We start from the raw sequence: 17809 nt of genomic DNA, 5'->3' as shown, positions 1-17809 counted from the left end.
TTAGTCGAATTACGACTAACCTTCCAGGGTTCAACTCAAAAGTATACAAACACAGACATATCTATAGTGCAAGATTAAAATGACATATATACATAATCATAACATATAAAGATTGCTAACTTTTTATAAGTTACGAATAATTTGTGACAAACTGGTAGATGGCCTTCTTAAAGTGATATGGGACTGTCAATGATTTGATGTTAGATGGTAATGTATTCCAAAGATTGATGGCCCGGTAGAGAAAGGTTCGCTTTTGACTGTTAGTTTTTGGTTTAGGTAGTTTGAAACTGTGGGAGCTGGATAATCTAGTAGAGTATGTGTGGGTATAATGGACAGGGACAATGGAACTGTAAATGTTTTGAGGCTAAAGTGTTCGAGGTGTGGCTCTCCTCAAACTTGCAAATGGAGCCTCCTGCTTTACGTCCCATCGGAGGGGACGTCGCTAACCGTAGCTAGGTACTCATTTGCACCTGAGTCGAGTGCGGAAAATAGGTGTAAAGTACCTTTTCCGAGTGCACAACTTTGGAGCCTGCTAGGCATTAGAGCACAGAACCGCAAGGTCACCTTGCCACCTTGCGACTTAAAATAGCTCACGGAAAAAGTCATGCAGGCCCTCCTTGTTTGACCAATTTGAGCTATTTTTCCAGCAACCTAGGAGGTCAAGTGGAGACTACTTCAATCACGTCACTGTGGAGCTGACGACTTTTATTTCAGGACAGGATCTCCCGCGGATTCCGCGGTTTGACCGTTAAACGAGCAGACACAACATATCAGGGACAGCTCCGATAACCTAACCTGGGGCGGGCCGGGACGTGTCGCTATGACTAGTCAGGGATGACCTGCGACCTACAAACCTACATGTGGCTAGCCTAGTACACGTTCCCAACGGGCTGGCCGAGGGCTGTTTTACAGTAGCAAGTTTGATTCCCAGCCCGATATGGAACAAAGTCATGAGTTCAGATCCCGGTCTGCCGAAGCCACAGAGTCGTAGGTTCGATTCCCTAGCAGCCGTGGCACAGTGACTCTCGGGTTTAATTCCCGGTCTACCGAAGCACGCTACCACGGGTTCAAGTTCACATTTCTGAGTACGATATACATAGCGCCACCTCGCGCGTGCTGATCACGTTCAAAAAGTCCACCTCATTTGTCTTTGTTAAAAGCGGGGTAAAGACGAAGCGTGATCAGTTCCAACATGCATACATACTTACATACATAATCGTATTCTAACGAGTTGAAGCGTGTACATAGTTTCTCCAGTATTCTCGGTTACACAGTTCCTAATGCGGCATGTAAGCTACAAATACAGAACTGTCTTTATTCGGTGTCATTTACTTCATTCATCGAAAGGCATGATTCCCATAGCTATCAACGATGCAGCCATAATAAGACGGTCAAGTTTGAAGGAGGAACTTCTAAAAAGTCTGTTACATTTTGAAAACATCTGCATGATGTCTTTTGGCATTATAAAAGTCCAGTGTCAGTACTTTGCCAATTCCCCCTTCCCTATTGTAACTCCATACATATGTACGGTCCCTCCCCCTTACCGGGCGGGTACTAGTCACAGGTTTACCCCCGCTCCAAGCCTGCCTGGCGGCCTCAGTCTGGCCTGAGAATACCTCGTCTCACCTCTGTAGGGTTAACGGAACATCACTCTCATAATATCACTACAAAACGCGCTGTCAGTTCCGAGTGACACGTCAGTTACTCTTCCCGGTAGTGATTTCATACATATGTGTGCATCTTGTAGACTCCTAACCCTTCCACAGGGCACCGCTCATCAGTTTACGTTATGTCGGCCCTCACGTCACGCTGCCTCCGTGTTTCTGCAGTGGAGAACCACCTCCGCTATATATAGAGTCTGAGACCGCCAAATGAAAAATCTGACAAATCGCTCAACAAATTTCAGAGATAAAGAACAAATATTTTGTGCGTACGGATTTTTTTTTAAAATCATACTTTTACATAGCGCACCACTATCCAATGAAATCAAGGACCAAACAAATCCAATTTTCCTTTCAACGGTCGCTCGTCGATCACCGTGTATTGGGGTGAAGCGGGGCCTTAGGCCGCCACAGGCTGAAGCAAACATGACCCCGATAATATCGGTACAAAACGCTATGTCAGTCAGTGTCGCCTGAGACTCGCCTTGGCCTGGAGTTACCGGTACAACCCCCCCTTCCCCCATCTGGGTCTGATGAAGCGCTATTGGCGGCCGCAGTCTGAATGCTGCAACCTTTAATGTCTGCTGTCTAATGAAACACACCTGAAGCTGAGACGAGTTTCGAGACTTCTCCGAAATTAGTAGGTGTCAGGAAGGCACATCACACGGCGCGCGCCCGCCCATGGCAGTCTCCGGTTTCTCCGCACCCATTTCAATCAGTCTCCCCTCATCAGTGCCGTATAAAAGCGACGCTGTCCGTCAGGTCGGTTTATTGTTCTTACAACTTCAAAGACTACTTGAAGCAAAACAACTGAAGGTGGAAAGACGGGAGCTCTCGGTGCGCGGACTGGTTCCGAGGACTGATGTGGACTTACAGGTGTGCCGGGGAGTCAAGATAATAATAATAGTAATAACCTTTATTCATTCATGCCCTATCACGGGCTAAGAACAGGCATATACTAGTAGGTACAGACTACATGGTAATGTTCATTTAATGACACACAGGATTTCTAATACTAATCTAAAACGATGGTTCTAAAACTACACTAATTCATAGGTTCGGCTTCTTTTCGTCTCTTTGTGGTGTTAGAAATATAAGTTGAGATGGACTTATTTAAGATGCACACGGCGAAAAGGAAACACACGCGTAGAGGCTCACTCAGGATATAAGTTTAGCTTTTACTACTGTTAGGAACTAGAGCGAAAGCGACGGCGATTTTCAGAGCTATTTGGCCTACATAGACAAAACCTATAGGTGCGACTTTGCGGACCGCTAATGCAGAACACAGGGCGGAGCTGGCACCGGGACATCTCGCATGCTTTTTTGTTTTCGTTTTGGCGGGAGTCGAGAAGAGTGTCCCCGAGAAGGTAGCGCGTCTCGGCTGTGTGAAGATGTCAACCCGGCAGGGCAACTTGGCCTGACACGCCCCCCTCCCCACCCGAGGAGCGACCTGATTCGAAACAACCCACCAAGTGCAGGCTAAGCAGAATTATCTGCTGACATAAAATCAAATCCACGAGAATACAAACACTAAATTGAGGCACGCCGTTTGCTGCCGTTTCTAAGGGGCGAAACGCATCAAATCTAAATCCACTTATGTCTCTCTCTGTTACAGTTAACAACAAAATCATTCATACCAATGGTCTAGCCAAACCACAAAGGGCATGGGGGCATGGGTAGGCTTATTGTTAACATTTTGACGAACACTTGCCGTTTTACCGAGTCATCAGCAATTGGCCTTAAAGTTGGAAGAGTAAGGGTCTGTATGGGGGGGGGGGGGGTCCTGACAACGCTTCACGCTGAGTTCAAAGAACTACTAGCACTACGTATCACGCTAAAATCAAGGAAGCCAGTAGCGCAAAATTTGGTAGGCTCGCTACGAAGTAGGTGGATAAGGTGGCGTTCCCAACGAATTACGGAAAATCAAAATAGGCGGCCTACGCCTTCCGAAAAATAGGACGTAGACCCTCGTAAGTGTGCCGATTTAAGTTGGGCTTGGCGGTACAAGAGAAGACGGTGTGCCGTTGACAGGGCACGTGTGGCTGATGCAGTTGGATTTCTTGGGATTCCGAGAAGCCAACCTAACATCTATTTACCGTACATCCAACAACTGCCAGCTACATCCTACAATTCATGGCCAACTTACACCAGAACAGATCTGTATCTGTATCTATATAGCCGGTATAACCGCCATTCGGCGTAACAAACCAGCTTGGCAGGCACGCGGCGCAGCAGCAGCTGGTTATATTACGCCGAAAGATCAGTCACCTTCCTGGCAACAAAAATTGAATTGAAAGAAACTTATAGTTGACCAGTGATCATGATGACGAAGGAAGAAGCAAGTGACGGTCTGTGATTATTATTGGGGGGGGGGGGGGGGGGGCATTGATATTTCTCAGTTAGTGACGGGAGAGAAGACGTGATCCTGTCATGTCCTTAAGACTGTAGCCAAGCCCACCGGGTCACCCCTAGCCCTACTCTTGTTGACGAGTCTGCAGGGGTTTGACGCCTGAGGCTTTTCGATCCACACATCTCATCTGAGGAAAGATATGATAGTGGAACCCCCTACGATGATGTCCAAATGTTGGGGTTCGGGGACTGATACAGGTCATTGTGTTTTTACGTGTGGAGGTCCATTGTATTAGAACACTTAATATATATTGTATGATATACATGTTTCGTTAGATGTGCTGTGTATTGTTTCCCCTTTTGTAATTTCCATTGGCTACTTGTAGCCTCCACCAGGCCTTCCTACGGGGTTACGGATCGTATAATTCGGCAAGAAAGGGAATAATTAGCCAGGAGAGTCAGTCCACGGGGTTTCCTCCTCCAAATTAAACCCTCTGGTGGTCAAACTCCCCTGGCAAATATTCTCCCTATAGCCGGCGCAGTCAGTCCGGTAGATACAAGGCTAGTTGAGCAAACCTAGTGGGGTGTCTCTCACAGCCAAACCGGCAAATAAATAAATAAACTCCTTGTTGCTGATCTGATCATGACTAGCCACCTCAGCAGGCTCCACGAGTATAGCTTTTCTTCTGATGACAGGTTTTTTTTACTCCCCTTTTTGACAGAAAAGGACGACGTGGCAAGTGTTTCTTAACTTTTATACCAATTTTTTTTTCCACCTGGGTGGAGTGAGGAAAGTCGTGTTAAGTGCCTTTTTCAAGGGCACAACATCGGTGGCGTCAGGGGGATTCGAACCCTGGACCGCTTGGTTCTAGGCCGAACACCCAGCCGTTACGACACACGACCTGTCAGTTCTATTGTAATCTGTTCATTATTGCCAGCCTCCATGGTCCAGCAACAATCCTTGTGCAATAGAAACCAAGTGCAATACAACTGATATGCCATCTGAAAAAAAGCCACTCTGCTAAGATCTAACAAGGTGCTTGAATACAGCCTCGTGCGAGACATGTCCATCATTCAGTTACCATGGTAACTAACGGTACAGTGGCACTGAGCCTACACATGCGCATTGGGAATGTTGAAACTCGTTCTCACCTGACCACGGCCATCTCATCCCAGCAGTGGACCGACACGCACACACCTGGCGGCGGGCAGCAGAACTACAAGGTATCTCTGTAGCGGAGAGGCTGACATCATTGACGGCAGCTAGATGTACCTTTCCTCGGCCAATCGGAATCCCCCATCATAGAGCGTAATTACGGCCAGTGTTCTGATGAACTTTCACTACTCGTTCCACCACAGAGAATTTTTCAGCGTACCGCCAGGTTCTCCTCTGACCCACACCACTATAAGTTGTACAACTACCAGCCTCTATGTCATTCTACAGTAACAGCATTTTTCCACGAACAGCAAAACTATGGAACTCCCTCCCAGCCCAGCTTTCCCCCGAATATAACCTACAAACCTTCAAAACAAACATACATCGCTATCTCTCACCTTAGCTAGGCAAGTACGCAAAAACGTGCCGTACGATGATCCCCTTAGTTTCGCGAGCCTACAAAAACCCCGTCGACGATTTTCATTGAGTACTCACATCACAACGACGTCGTATTTTTGCACCATGGACAACGCTACACATTATGATTGTGTCAGTTTAAGTAAGTATGTATAGAAATGACTAAATAAATTGACTTTCAAAATCTGATTTTCGGGCTCTAATATTGCTTGGGTTTCCTTTACGATGAAAAGTCTTTTCCGTGATCGCGATTCTCATATATAGTAAAGAGACCAATTGGACTCCGCACTTCGAACAACTGCATGACATTTATTGCATTTTGTCGATATCTGAATGGAAAATGTAGCAGATCGAGCAGAGTTTGTACATCCTTGTTTCTTTCCCAGTGGGTTTTACAGCTAACATCTACATGAACAAGATGTGAAATAGACTGTTCTCAAACTTTAAAAAAAAATCACTCACCGAAATTTTCGACCGAATCTCTCGGTGTTCATCAGAGATTCATCTGACCCAAGTGCTGTAGACACGTGATTACACACGTGTGACGTCGGCACTGGGCCATCTACATCAGGGCACAACGACCTTCTATCAACCGGGACGGGGGGTGGTACTGACTTCTGACGAACTTTGACCCAGTGCCGACGTCACACTTGCGAAATAACGTGTCTACAGCACTTGGGTCAGATAGCTGGTTAAGACCGAGAGATTCGGTCGGAAATTCCGGTGAGTGAAATTTGTTGACTTGAAGAACAGTTTATTTCTCCTTATGTATTTTACCAACTCAGATGAACTTTCATGCTAATCTACATGAACATGTCTGTCAGGGCTGTACACGCAGTAGAGATGAGGAGGGCAAGCTGGATGGACTCAAAATAAACAAACAAATCATAAAATCTACAACACAGGATATTCTTATCTATATCACAGACTCTTTAAAACTCATATACATAACGTTGTAGCCTCCAATACAGGCGCCTGAGGCATCAAATTACAGGTTCTTTCCACAGAAGCTTTTGTAGCCTCCAACAGACTCTTCTAGACTTATCTAGCCTCTGCCGCAGGCTTTTGAGGATATCGGCAGCATCATTTAATCTCATAATTTAGACTTCTGTTGAGTCTAACATAGACTCCATTACAGACTCATTTAATCTCACCTCTTGGGTCTAGAAGCCTCCAACCCAGACTCCTAAGGCTCATTAACAATAAGCTACTGTGGTAAAAGACTGCAGTTGTTGTCCTCATTCAACATCATTTAAAATCATGCCCTGATGCCAGGCTACTGTACTGAAGGCCACAGAATACTGTCTTTCCTTGAATACTAACTAACAAAGGACCTTACTCTGATGAGAACACATTAGCCTAAAGTGCACGAATAAAATAATATAATCACAAGTGGAAAACAACACAACACAACGGTAACATAAACATTACTCCTATTCAGACATACATGTAACGTAACATTACCAGCCCAGGACTAACATTGCACTTTCCTAGTCCGAATGTCCGAGAAGTTTTCCACCTTCCCTTTTGAGAATTTTACATCATCCTCTTCAAGAGGGCAGATTATCAGAATCTGGGGCAATTCTTTTAAAAAACAATTATTGGCAACCAAGAGTACTGAGAGTACGGGAAGCAGTCGTTGGTCCTGAGGCCGCCCGCGTCGCCTGATGCATGACGGGGCGTTGAGCAGGCCTGAGGGCACTTGCATGGCACAAAGCATGGATTGGCACTTTCTCCACAGGAAGCCGCTTCTTTTCCAGGAAACTGCATCATCTCCAGGAAACTGCAACTTTTCCAGGAAACTGCAACATTTCCAGGAAACTACAACATTTCCTGGAAACTGCAACATTCCCTGGGAACTGCAACATTTCTTGGGAACTGCAACATTTCCTGGAAACTGCGAAATTTCCTGGAAACTGCAAAATTTCCAGCAAACTGCAAAATTTCCAGGAAACAACAATATTCCAGTAAACTGCAAAATTTCCAGCAAACTGCAACATTTCCTGGAAACTGCAACATTTCCAGGAAACTGCATCAGTTCCAGGAATCTACATCATTTCCTTGCAATACCTGCATGGATCCATGTGAGGACAACTCTACATGAATAACGTGGGGCAGTCCTGAAACTGTCCATTATGTAAGTTCAGTTGCCATGGAGATGTATGGACGATTCTATAAATAACTTCAGGCAGTCTTGAAACTGCCTAGTCTGTGAGTTTGGCTGCCATTGAGACATACATGGATATTTCTATAAATAGCATTGGGCAGTCCTGAAACAGTCAATTCAGTTGCCATGGAGACGATGTTGCCATGGAGACATGTTGCTGCTGTAGCTATCTCTTGCTCTTGCCCTCCACACTGCCTCCAAGCTTCTTGAAAAGTTTCTTGCCCTTCGACAGAAGTCCTTTCTTCTTCTTGGGCGGCTGCGCTTCTCTCCTGTCGGCCTGGGGGGAGATGTCACGGTCCTGTCAATCAAATTGGACAACAGGGTGTCAATCATACATGTCAATCATGGAGAGCAGGGTGTCAATCACACATGTCAATCATGTAGAACAGGTTGTCAATCACACATGTCGATCATGGAGAACAGGGTGTCAATCATACATGTCAATCATGGAGAACAGGGTGTCAATCACACATGTCAATCATGGACAACAGGGTGTCAATCACACATGTCAATCATGGAGAACAGGGTGTCAATCACACATGTCAATCATGGACAACAGGGTGTCAATCATACATAACTGTACATACATACACACACACACACACAAGCACACAGACGCGCGCGCACACACACACAGACGCACACACAGCGACACACATGCACACATTTCTATACCAGCCCACCAGTACCTGTATGTGCGAGGGGCTGCGATATGTACCTGTATGTGCGAGGGGCTGCGATATGTACCTGTATGTGCGAGGGGCTGCGATATGTACCTGTATGTGCGAGGGGCTGCGATATGACCGGTCATGTCCGGTTGGCTGTGGTGCATAGTTGTCGGCCTGGTCGCTCGTGGTTATGTCTTCCAGGAAGTTGGACGGTACCAGACCTCTCCGCCCCTCCATTTCACCCTGAAGTGACAGGAAAATAACAGTTAGTTTTTACAGCATATATTTTGAGATTTTTCAGCTAGTTGCAAGTTTAGCAACTCAAAAAGGTGAGTCTATTGAAGTCCCGAAGATATACACTAAAGAAAAAACACTTTAGTCTACCAATCTTCCAATTCAGAACAACCATTAAAAAATATATAGGAACCAACAAATTGACTTTCTCCTTAGGCTGTTTTTATGTTGCTCTTCCACTTCAAAAACAACATTTTTCTAAATATCTGAGAATCAATCAATTGAGTTGTTTTTGCCTCACCATGAAGAACCCGTCCTCGTCCATTTCTCCGACCACGTCGATGATATCCCCCTGGTAGAAGGGAAGCTCCATCTGCAACAAACACGGGAATCACCCGTCACTTCAACTCATTCGTCAACTGACTACTAGTGGCCTCTTTTCTACGTCTTTTGCTACGTTAGCAGTTTAAGGACAGCTACGTCTTAAAGATTAATTCCATCTTTTTTTTGTGCGAACAATTTTGTCATTGGAACGACTCCTCAGCTACCTTCCTCAGGCCTGAATAGACTCTAATCCAACAAAACAAGGGTCAACTACAGTGAGTGTCTTTTGGGTTGTGTTGAAAGAATCTTATATCCTGTAATTAAATTTGATCTGTTGAAACAACATAGTCAAATAAGCTGTTTCATGGTTTGAACTGGGCATGGGCAGTGTGATGCATTGTGGGTTATATGTCAAAGTTGAGAGCCTCTGAGACCTACAACAGCAAAACATGTCTTGAGATGTATCATTAGCATGGTCTAGACAAGGACATTACATTGTATCCTTGGTCTAGACAAGGACTGTTAACAAGTTAGGAGCCTTCACTTTTGAATTGCACACATGCAGTTCAAACCCTGAGCCAGCTTATTGTTGTAAAGAAGGGGGCAGAGATGTGTATTACCTATAAAAAAAATCTTCATTCAAACTTGGACAACAAAAAAGGGCATCTAAGACTAACTTCAAGCAGATCTATCGGTGGCAAGGCAGTATCAAAAGGGCAAACAAGTATCAAAACCCTTGCCATGGCACGGATAGATCTGCTTGGAGATTAATCAAAGACCCCATAAGACAAGTGACGTTTTCCCTGATGTGACACCCTGTGGGGAAGTGGGGAGGGGGGCAAACTTGAGACAAATGATTAGCACCTGAGAAAAGCTCCCACCAGCCTCCAGCTTCAGGCCAGTATGGGGGGAGTGAGAGAAACAGAGGACATTTAGAATCAATGCACAGGTTACAGCAGTCCAGTCAAGTGAAATGTACAGGATTTACATGTTAGTAAGGGCTCGAAATTCTGTAAATGCATCCAAGTTTGCCTGGTTTTTATTTCGCGCTAAGACGAAAATGGAGTGTTTGTAGTGGTTTTAAATATGCGGCAGCGCTGTAGTCACATACTGCTTCAGTATTGGGCAAAAATCTTTGCGGTGAAACAGTCACCGTGAAAACCGCGAACATAAAACCACTGTGAACGTTTCTGCATTTACAGTGCTGGGTGCTACAATGTTATAATAATGCACATTTGTGCATCAAAGTTGGAACTGTGCACCTACTTTTTGACTGTGGGTGCACCTAGATATTTGTGTAGGTTACATACATACATGTAAAGGTACTATAAATTGTACAGTCACGTAGTCTAGTATACAGAATATTCATTAATATTGTCATTTAGGTTTCAGAAAAAATAAAAGCTTTGTTGCATTACTAACTTCTTTAAAATTTGATGTCGGCTGTAGAATTTCATCTTCAAGCTCGGAAGAGAATCAGTAAGGTTTGTAATCAAGTTTTGCTGACATTCTACCTGACTTTAAGTTGTGCACCCAAAACTGCCCCTAGATCTTTAGATTACTAAGTGCAACTTTTCCCAAAACGAATTTCGAGCCCTGTTAGAAGAGGAGAAATGTAGAAAGACCAGAGGGAAGAAGATCAGACAACATTCATAATTCTTCTGCAGGTTTGGGTTCAGCAGATGTGCGTGTCGAGTGAAGTATACATGTACATACACATGGCTACATGTACATCTACATATAGGGGGAAGGGGAGTACAATGTATGTAGAAAGAAGTCAGGTTCACCATAGGGAATGGAGGGATCCAACATCAAATTCAGGAGGAAGCTTACAGTAGTCCCTTCATTATGCCACACTAATTTATTCTCTAACTTGGTTCTCTAACATTTTGGAAAGTTTTAACAAAAATTTAGCAAGAGGTCAACATGAAAACAGAGGGCTGTGAGGAAAACTGTGTGTACAAAGGTACAGACTTTCCCCTCAAACTCTGTTTTCATGTTCATCTTCCAGGTTTAAGTGTTATCTTTTTAAATCCGATAACCAACTAAGCAAATACAAAATGTAGGTGTGATCTTACTTAAAGACAAAGACACATTATTATATTTTGTTGATGACACTTCTTGGACATTGAGACCTTGGAAGTAATATACATGTACAGGAGCTACATGTAGAAAGGATCGGGTTACAATGTTCTGGAAAGGATCGGGTTACAATGTTCTGGAAAGGATCGGGTTACAATGTTCTGGAAAGAATCGGGTCACTTATGTTCTAGAAGGAATCGGGTTACAATGTTCTAGAGAGAATCGGGTTACAATGTTCTGGAAAGGATCGGGTTACAATGTTCTGGAAAGAATCGGGTCACTTATGTTCTAGAAGGAATCGGGTTACAATGTTCTAGAGAGAATCGGGTTACAATGTTCTGGAAAGGATCGGGTTACAATGTTCTAGAAAGGCTCGGGTTACCTCTGTGTCCACGTTGGGAGACATCTCCTGGGGGTCGTAGTCGAACAGCGCCCTCATGCGGCGGACTGGGGACTGCAGCTGGGACAGGTGCCCATTCTGGATGTGGGCGTCGTCTGTTTATAACACAACATAATGTCATCAACATAACAAAATGTTTGGAAATGTCAGTAAAACAACACTTTACACAGTTAGTTAGGCCTCGTTACTCTCTTTTATACAATGTACCAACTCAACGTTCCAATATGTTTCACTCATTCACACATTCACCATCATTCATTTACTTACTCACTCACTCACTCGCTTGCTCGCTCACTCACTCACTCACACATAGTCACTCATTCAATATCATTCATTCATTCATTTCACTCCATTACTTGCTCGCTCACTCACTCATTCCCTCCCCCAACAATACCTACATGATTGTACATTTTGTAACTACCTAACTAACTAGCTAACAAACCGGCTAGCTAACTAACTAACTAGCAACTATCTAACTAACCCTCTGCACCCACCTCTCTGATACCCCCCCGGTAATGAGTCCAGTTTATCGGGCGAGAGGACGTTGTTGGAGTTTCTGAGCTGCTGGAGTCGGTAATCGTCCTCGATCTCCTCCACCAGGTTACAGGGCACGACCCCACACCTGCCCTCCACATCCCCCATAAAGAACCCATCCCCGTCCTTTTCTCCATAAACCTGGAACACAAACAGTATACATATAAACCCCATAAAGAACCCATCCCCATCCTTGTCCCCATAAACCTGTCACAAACAGTAAACACATAAACCCCATGTACACATGTAGAACCCATCCCCGTCCTTGTCTCCACAAACCTGGAACAATACATCCATCGGTCTGTGGGAGGTACTGTAGGATGTCATTTTGAGCAGGACTTACAATGTACAATGTAGATATTCACAATGTGAAAATACACTGCATTATTGTTATGTGACCAGACTTTACATATGGGACCGCACTGTTAGCAGTAACACCTTGCTGCAGTGCAAAGTGAACCAGTCAGAATCGCCATGAAGAAGATAAAAGAGAGACATCAGCTGTTATCATTTCCTTATAGTTGTGAATAAAGAACCTTCAAGTTGTTATTCAGTGACATTCACAAACCTGATGAAACTACAGTACACCATTTTGAAAAATGGCTCCTTTCCCATCAGTCACCCAAAACCTGGCCTGAGCAGTTACATTTGTACTAACAGGCAGACAGAAAGAAGTCGGAGACAGCTACTTCAGACAATCTTCCTAAAGGTTTCAATGCTGTCTTTAAGACGTCATGATCAACTGGATGTTCTGACCTTGATGAGTTGACCTTCCCTGAAGGGCAGCTCCTCGTCGGCTGCGTCTGGGTTCGGCGACATCGTCATGGGGTCGTAGTCGAACAGCGCGACGAACCAGCGCGGGGCGGAGCGGTCTCCCTCCATGCTGTCACGCAGCGTCACGTCCGACTCCCCGCCGGAACTGTAGTCATCTTCCTCGGGGAGCTCCGTGTCTGTAAACAAGCAAACAAACAACAATATTAGATATGACTCCCAGACGGAACTGTAGTCATCTTCCTCGGGGAGCTCCGTGTCTGTAAACAAACAAACAAACAAGAATATTAGATATGACTCCCAGACGGAACTGTAGCCATCTTCTCAGGCAGCTTTGTGTCTGTAAACAAACAAACATACAAACAACAATATTAGCTATGACTCCCTACCATTAGTCATTGGCTTGAAAGATTGATTAAAAAAATGCACAGTATTCAATTTGACATTAAGTCACTAAAATGACTAGTAAAAAAGGTGAAAACAAGCAAACAAACAAACAAACAAACACACCTGGCACGGGGCTGGCGTGACCTCTCCTCTGATCCCTCCAGTGTTGGGTGGGCGACGCGCGACGACCTTGCTTGACCTTGGTGCTCGGCAGCGGAGGTTCCTCCAAGTCGGACTCTGTGTTTGCGCCGGGGTCTTCACTGGTGGGGTGACTCAGCTGGAACACAGATATCTCGAACTGTTAGACGTCGTCTGGGCTGAAGGGACTAACTTTAGGGGGTTGTGGCGCACAGGTAAGGTAAACTGCCTTAAAGTGTAACTCACCAATACTGTACATTGTCCTCGAGTGTTACTCACAGACGCTGCACATTGAGTATGTTACAGCTGCATAAGGGACTGGTTGGTTTGAGCTTAAAAATTTGGAAGATTAGAAGTGGGCATCCCTAAACCTGCTCAAAAGCCTACATGTACATGTAGCTGCAGTGAGAGAGACAGACGAGCCTAGTAGAGACAAATCTCTATCTTCATGTCCCCCAAATGACCTGGAGATAAAGGTAGGTACAGTAGGTAAGTACATGTAGGTACACTGGGGCATACATATGTAACTCCCTTTAGGGTTACAACTATTCATTGTATATTCATCTTACATGGCTGCGTAACTAATAATGATGTACATTGTACCTTTGCTGGGAGATGTACCGGTTGTGTGCGTACCTTTGCTATGAGATGTACCGGTTGTGAGCGTACCTTTGCTGTGAGATGTACGGGTTGCGCCGGGTGGTCCAGCCCCGGGACATCGATGCTCATGCTGTCGGAGTGGACCTCCTCCTCCAGGTCCTCCTCAGCCTCCTCCGCGATGTCCGACAGCTCCGAGTGGTTACTGCTGTCAGAGTGGACCTCCGAACGAAACGACGGACGGATCTCGGGTTTCTAATGGACGAGGGGGAAAAATGGTTAAAAGAAATTGTATCTTGCTTTAGGCCACACCAATTTAATTTCTTGGTTAACGGATTTTTATTTTCCCCCCAAAATTTTTTTTTGAAAAAATGATTTTTTTTCAAAATTTTTTTTTTTTGAAAATAAAAATCCGTTAACCAAGAAATTAAATTGGTGTGGCCTTAGCCTTCTTTGTGTTCTGGTAGCCATCTGTACCACACATGAGCGCTTACTGCTGTCAGAGTGGACCTCCGAACGGAACGATGGACGGATCTCGGGTTTCTAACGTACGAGGGGGAAAATGGTTAAAAGAAATTGTATCTTGCTTTAGCCTTCTTTGTGTTCTGGTAGCCATTTGCACCACACACCACACACGAGCGGTTACTGCCGTCAGAGTGGACCTCCGAACGGAATGACGGACGGATCTCAGGTTTCTAACGGTGAAGGAGAAAAGAACTGTTCTGTTTTAGCCTTCTTCGTGTGCTGGTAGCCGTTTGGTACCAAATCTGTATTGGTTATAGGGTTGGGCAGCAGGGAGAAGGTTCAGTTACACCAGAGAACAAGTCAACGCAAAACCCTGAACATGAAACCACCGTGAACGTTTCAACATTTACAGTAACTGTTGTTCACTTGAAAGTTTATCTATGTTGGTAGCAGTCGTTCTGAATAAAAGTTCTAACTGCAAATTGCCAACACAAAAAACTGGACTTACACAAATTTTCCTTGACAAAGACTGGAGCCTGAATCAGTCGAAAATTTGTATAAGACTTAGTCCAATTTTTGGGGTTGCAAATTTGCAGTTTAACTTCGATTGGAGATTTACAGTATGTGGCACAGAAGCCCACCTTCTCCTGCAGTTCCCTGTCCAGGCCACCAGGGGGCATCGGGAGACCATCCTGCGGGGACTTGGTGACGGTGCGCCCCACGGACGGCTCAAACTGCTCAACCTGCTCGTCGGAAATGTCACTCTCCGGAGAACTGTCGTCTGTCCGACCCTCGTACATCATCTCGATACTCTAAACAACAACAACAACATCATCTCGATACTCTAAACAACAACAACAACAACAACATCACCATCATCTCGATACTCTTAACAACAACATCATCATCTTGGCAGTCTGTAGAACAACTTTTCTATAATGGCACCAACATCTTGATAATCTGTAAAACAACAACAACAAAACATCACAAACTATAAATTGAGTCTTCTTGCCCGTTCCTTTAACTCCTGTACCTGTATTTTCCCAGATTCCCTCCGTACCGTCGGCTTCTCAGGCATCTCCTCAGTGATGACTTGGGAAGACGACAACGTCGGAAGATGTTTTCTCTGGCAGAACAAAGAGAAGAAAGTGGAACCAATCAAGTTCAATTCTGGAAGATATCAATTCTTGAAGATACATACATTGTATATTACCTGCTACAGGATCTCATGTAAAGGCAATACTGCCCAGTTTAACATCTGAGATAGAAAGATATGTGTGGGATGTCTTACCTTAATAGAACATTTTCTTGAGACTAGGTAACTAAAGATGTTGTACATATAATGTGACATGTCATGTAACATTTTCTTCAAACCCTGTAAGACAGTGTGAAATATGCCTAAGATGTCTAAATGTGTAAAATGTTAAATGATTCATTCATTTTCTTGAGACATTTGTGTCTAGGTGCATAACATTTGAGAGATGTTTTACCTGGTATAGAGCATTTTCTTGAGACTGTGTAAGATATATTTAAGATCTTACCTGGTAAAGCATCTTCTTGTGGATGAGAAAGTGTGAGTCTTATATTTAAGATCTTACCTGGTAAAGCATCTTCTTAAGACTGTGTAAGATGTCTTAACTGATACAACATTTCCCTGAGACGATAACATTTTCTTGAGACTGTGTGAGATATGTTTAAGATGTCTCACCTGGGAGACCATTTTCTTGCGACATATTTAAGACACCTTATCTGGTAGAGCATAATCTTGAGACTGTGTGAGGCATGTTTAAGACATCTTACCTGGTAGAGCATCTTCTTGAGACTGAGGGGAATGACTGCAGACTGGGAGTTGATGGAGTCTCCTGAGCTGGACACGGTCCTGACCAGGATCGGCCCGACCGTCGTACCCGCTAACGTCGACGCCTCCACGACTACGCTGTCTCCCGTCGGCTCAGAGACCTCCGCCACTTTCCTCTGCCCCGAGTACACGGCGTAACCCTGCACCACGGCGCCATTGGACGTCCCCGTCGTATCTATGGTAACGGGCAGCCAGCTGATGAGGACCTGGTGCGGCTCCTGGCCTGGTTCGACGGTCACGTTGACCGGGGGGTCGGGGGGACCTGGACATACACACAGGGGGTCAGTGGAGTCTTAAGTTGGTGGTAAGGTGGTCCTGTGGTTAAAGTTGTTGACATGTAATCTAAAGGCTCTGGGTTCGAGTCCCTGACAGGCCCAAGTGCTGGTCCCTTGGAAAAGGCACTTTATACCTACAAGTACATGTATTCCTTCACTGTCTTGACTGAGGTGAAAAGACTTTTGATCAGGGACATTCTCTTGGATGGCACATTGAGCCAGAGGCCCTGTGTTTGATGAGAGCCACACCTTGAGCATGTTAAAGAACCCACAGAGGGTTGGGGGTCACTAGAACGAACTGTGCCAAAAATATAACATCCTGGAGAGAGATTTCTACAGCCCCCATATGCATGCTCCAGCAGTTGATTGATTGATTGATTGATTACTAAGGTCTTGCTCAAATTGCACAGCCCTACTGAACACCCCCGTCATCAAACTTTCCCCCCTGCTGCACCCCCCCCCCCCCCTGCCATACGCACCCCCTGGAAGCGTCTCAAACTGCACGCTGGCGGAGGTGTTCTCGTTCCTCTTCCACGTCTTGCTCTCGATGAAGTCCCACAGACTCGTGCTGCTCTTCTCCGACCGAACTTCGACCTTTTGCAGCGTCCCTGGCTGCAGTCCTGAACACAGAAATAAAAAATATAGTCAATCATCTCTGCTTGACTTATACTGTTTCAAACTCTACAACTAAAATGCCCCTGCAGTTCAGAAGGGAGTTGCTAGAGGGCCCAAATTTATGTTGCTTCTTGATGTGCACAACTATCTACCACCCCAAAATCCTGACTATACATGTAACAGCTTGTCCAGAACACGAAATAGAAAAGGCAGCTTCTGATGGTTTGCAATTTTGTAAGTAACAGAAAGAAAGTGGCAAAGATGATGATGAATAAGTAACAGAACAATTTGTGGGGCTTGAATAAAAAATATAATCATTACATCTCACCAGTGATGCTGTGCTTGTAGACACCTGGCGCCAGGATCTTGGGTTCCCCGTTGTTTACCACCAGGCTGTGGGCATAGCTGCTGTTGCTAGGCAACCAGGACAGCTCACATGATGTGGGGGTGACCTCTGACACCTGGAGGTTACTGGGCGCCAAGGTCGCATCTAAAAGTATGAGGACAGAAATTTAAGGTCAATACTTTTCACATTTTCTTTGTTTTTCTTTTTTGAAACCACCAGCATAACACACCAGGTTTGTTCCTTGTATTTCACATCAATCAGCAAGCTGTTAACAGAAGAAAACACATTCTACTCCACATCAGTGTATACAATTCATGTACAATATGAAGAAAATGTTCAATTTGTTCAGTGCCCTACTTACATGT

At 44.8% G+C, this 17809-nt stretch overlaps 1 protein-coding gene across 4 annotated transcripts in view; it reads right to left on the bottom strand.

The window, feature by feature from the left end:
* Window positions 1-5872: 5872 nt before the first annotated feature.
* LOC136424085 (RIMS-binding protein 2-like) overlaps window positions 5873-17809 on the bottom strand; it is a 42052-nt gene continuing 30115 nt past the window's right edge. The window contains exons 25-39 of one of the 4 annotated variants that reach the window (XM_066412511.1): window positions 17427-17588; window positions 16963-17103; window positions 16151-16470; window positions 15384-15476; window positions 14992-15162; window positions 14548-14580; window positions 13958-14107; window positions 13274-13427; window positions 12749-12942; window positions 11953-12133; window positions 11441-11553; window positions 9841-9867; window positions 8954-9025; window positions 8527-8661; window positions 5873-8048 (exon numbers count right to left, since the gene is read on the bottom strand). In XM_066412511.1, coding sequence (XP_066268608.1) covers window positions 7917-8048; window positions 8527-8661; window positions 8954-9025; window positions 9841-9867; window positions 11441-11553; window positions 11953-12133; window positions 12749-12942; window positions 13274-13427; window positions 13958-14107; window positions 14548-14580; window positions 14992-15162; window positions 15384-15476; window positions 16151-16470; window positions 16963-17103; window positions 17427-17588 — 2078 coding nt within the window. In that variant the 3' untranslated portion in view covers window positions 5873-7916. Of the gene's footprint in view, window positions 8049-8526; window positions 8662-8953; window positions 9026-9840; window positions 9868-11440; window positions 11554-11952; window positions 12134-12748; window positions 12943-13273; window positions 13428-13957; window positions 14141-14395; window positions 14429-14547; window positions 14581-14991; window positions 15163-15383; window positions 15477-16150; window positions 16471-16962; window positions 17104-17426; window positions 17589-17809 lie in introns of all 4 variants that reach the window. The other 3 variants (XM_066412529.1, XM_066412520.1, XM_066412532.1) reach the window with 3 other exon arrangements.

This window comes from Branchiostoma lanceolatum, chromosome 1 (genome assembly GCF_035083965.1).
Source record: "Branchiostoma lanceolatum isolate klBraLanc5 chromosome 1, klBraLanc5.hap2, whole genome shotgun sequence".
NCBI classification, from domain to species: domain Eukaryota; kingdom Metazoa; phylum Chordata; class Leptocardii; order Amphioxiformes; family Branchiostomatidae; genus Branchiostoma; species Branchiostoma lanceolatum.
The sequence above is the reverse complement of the archived record's forward strand: the minus strand, read 5'-3'. Positions and strand labels throughout refer to the sequence as shown.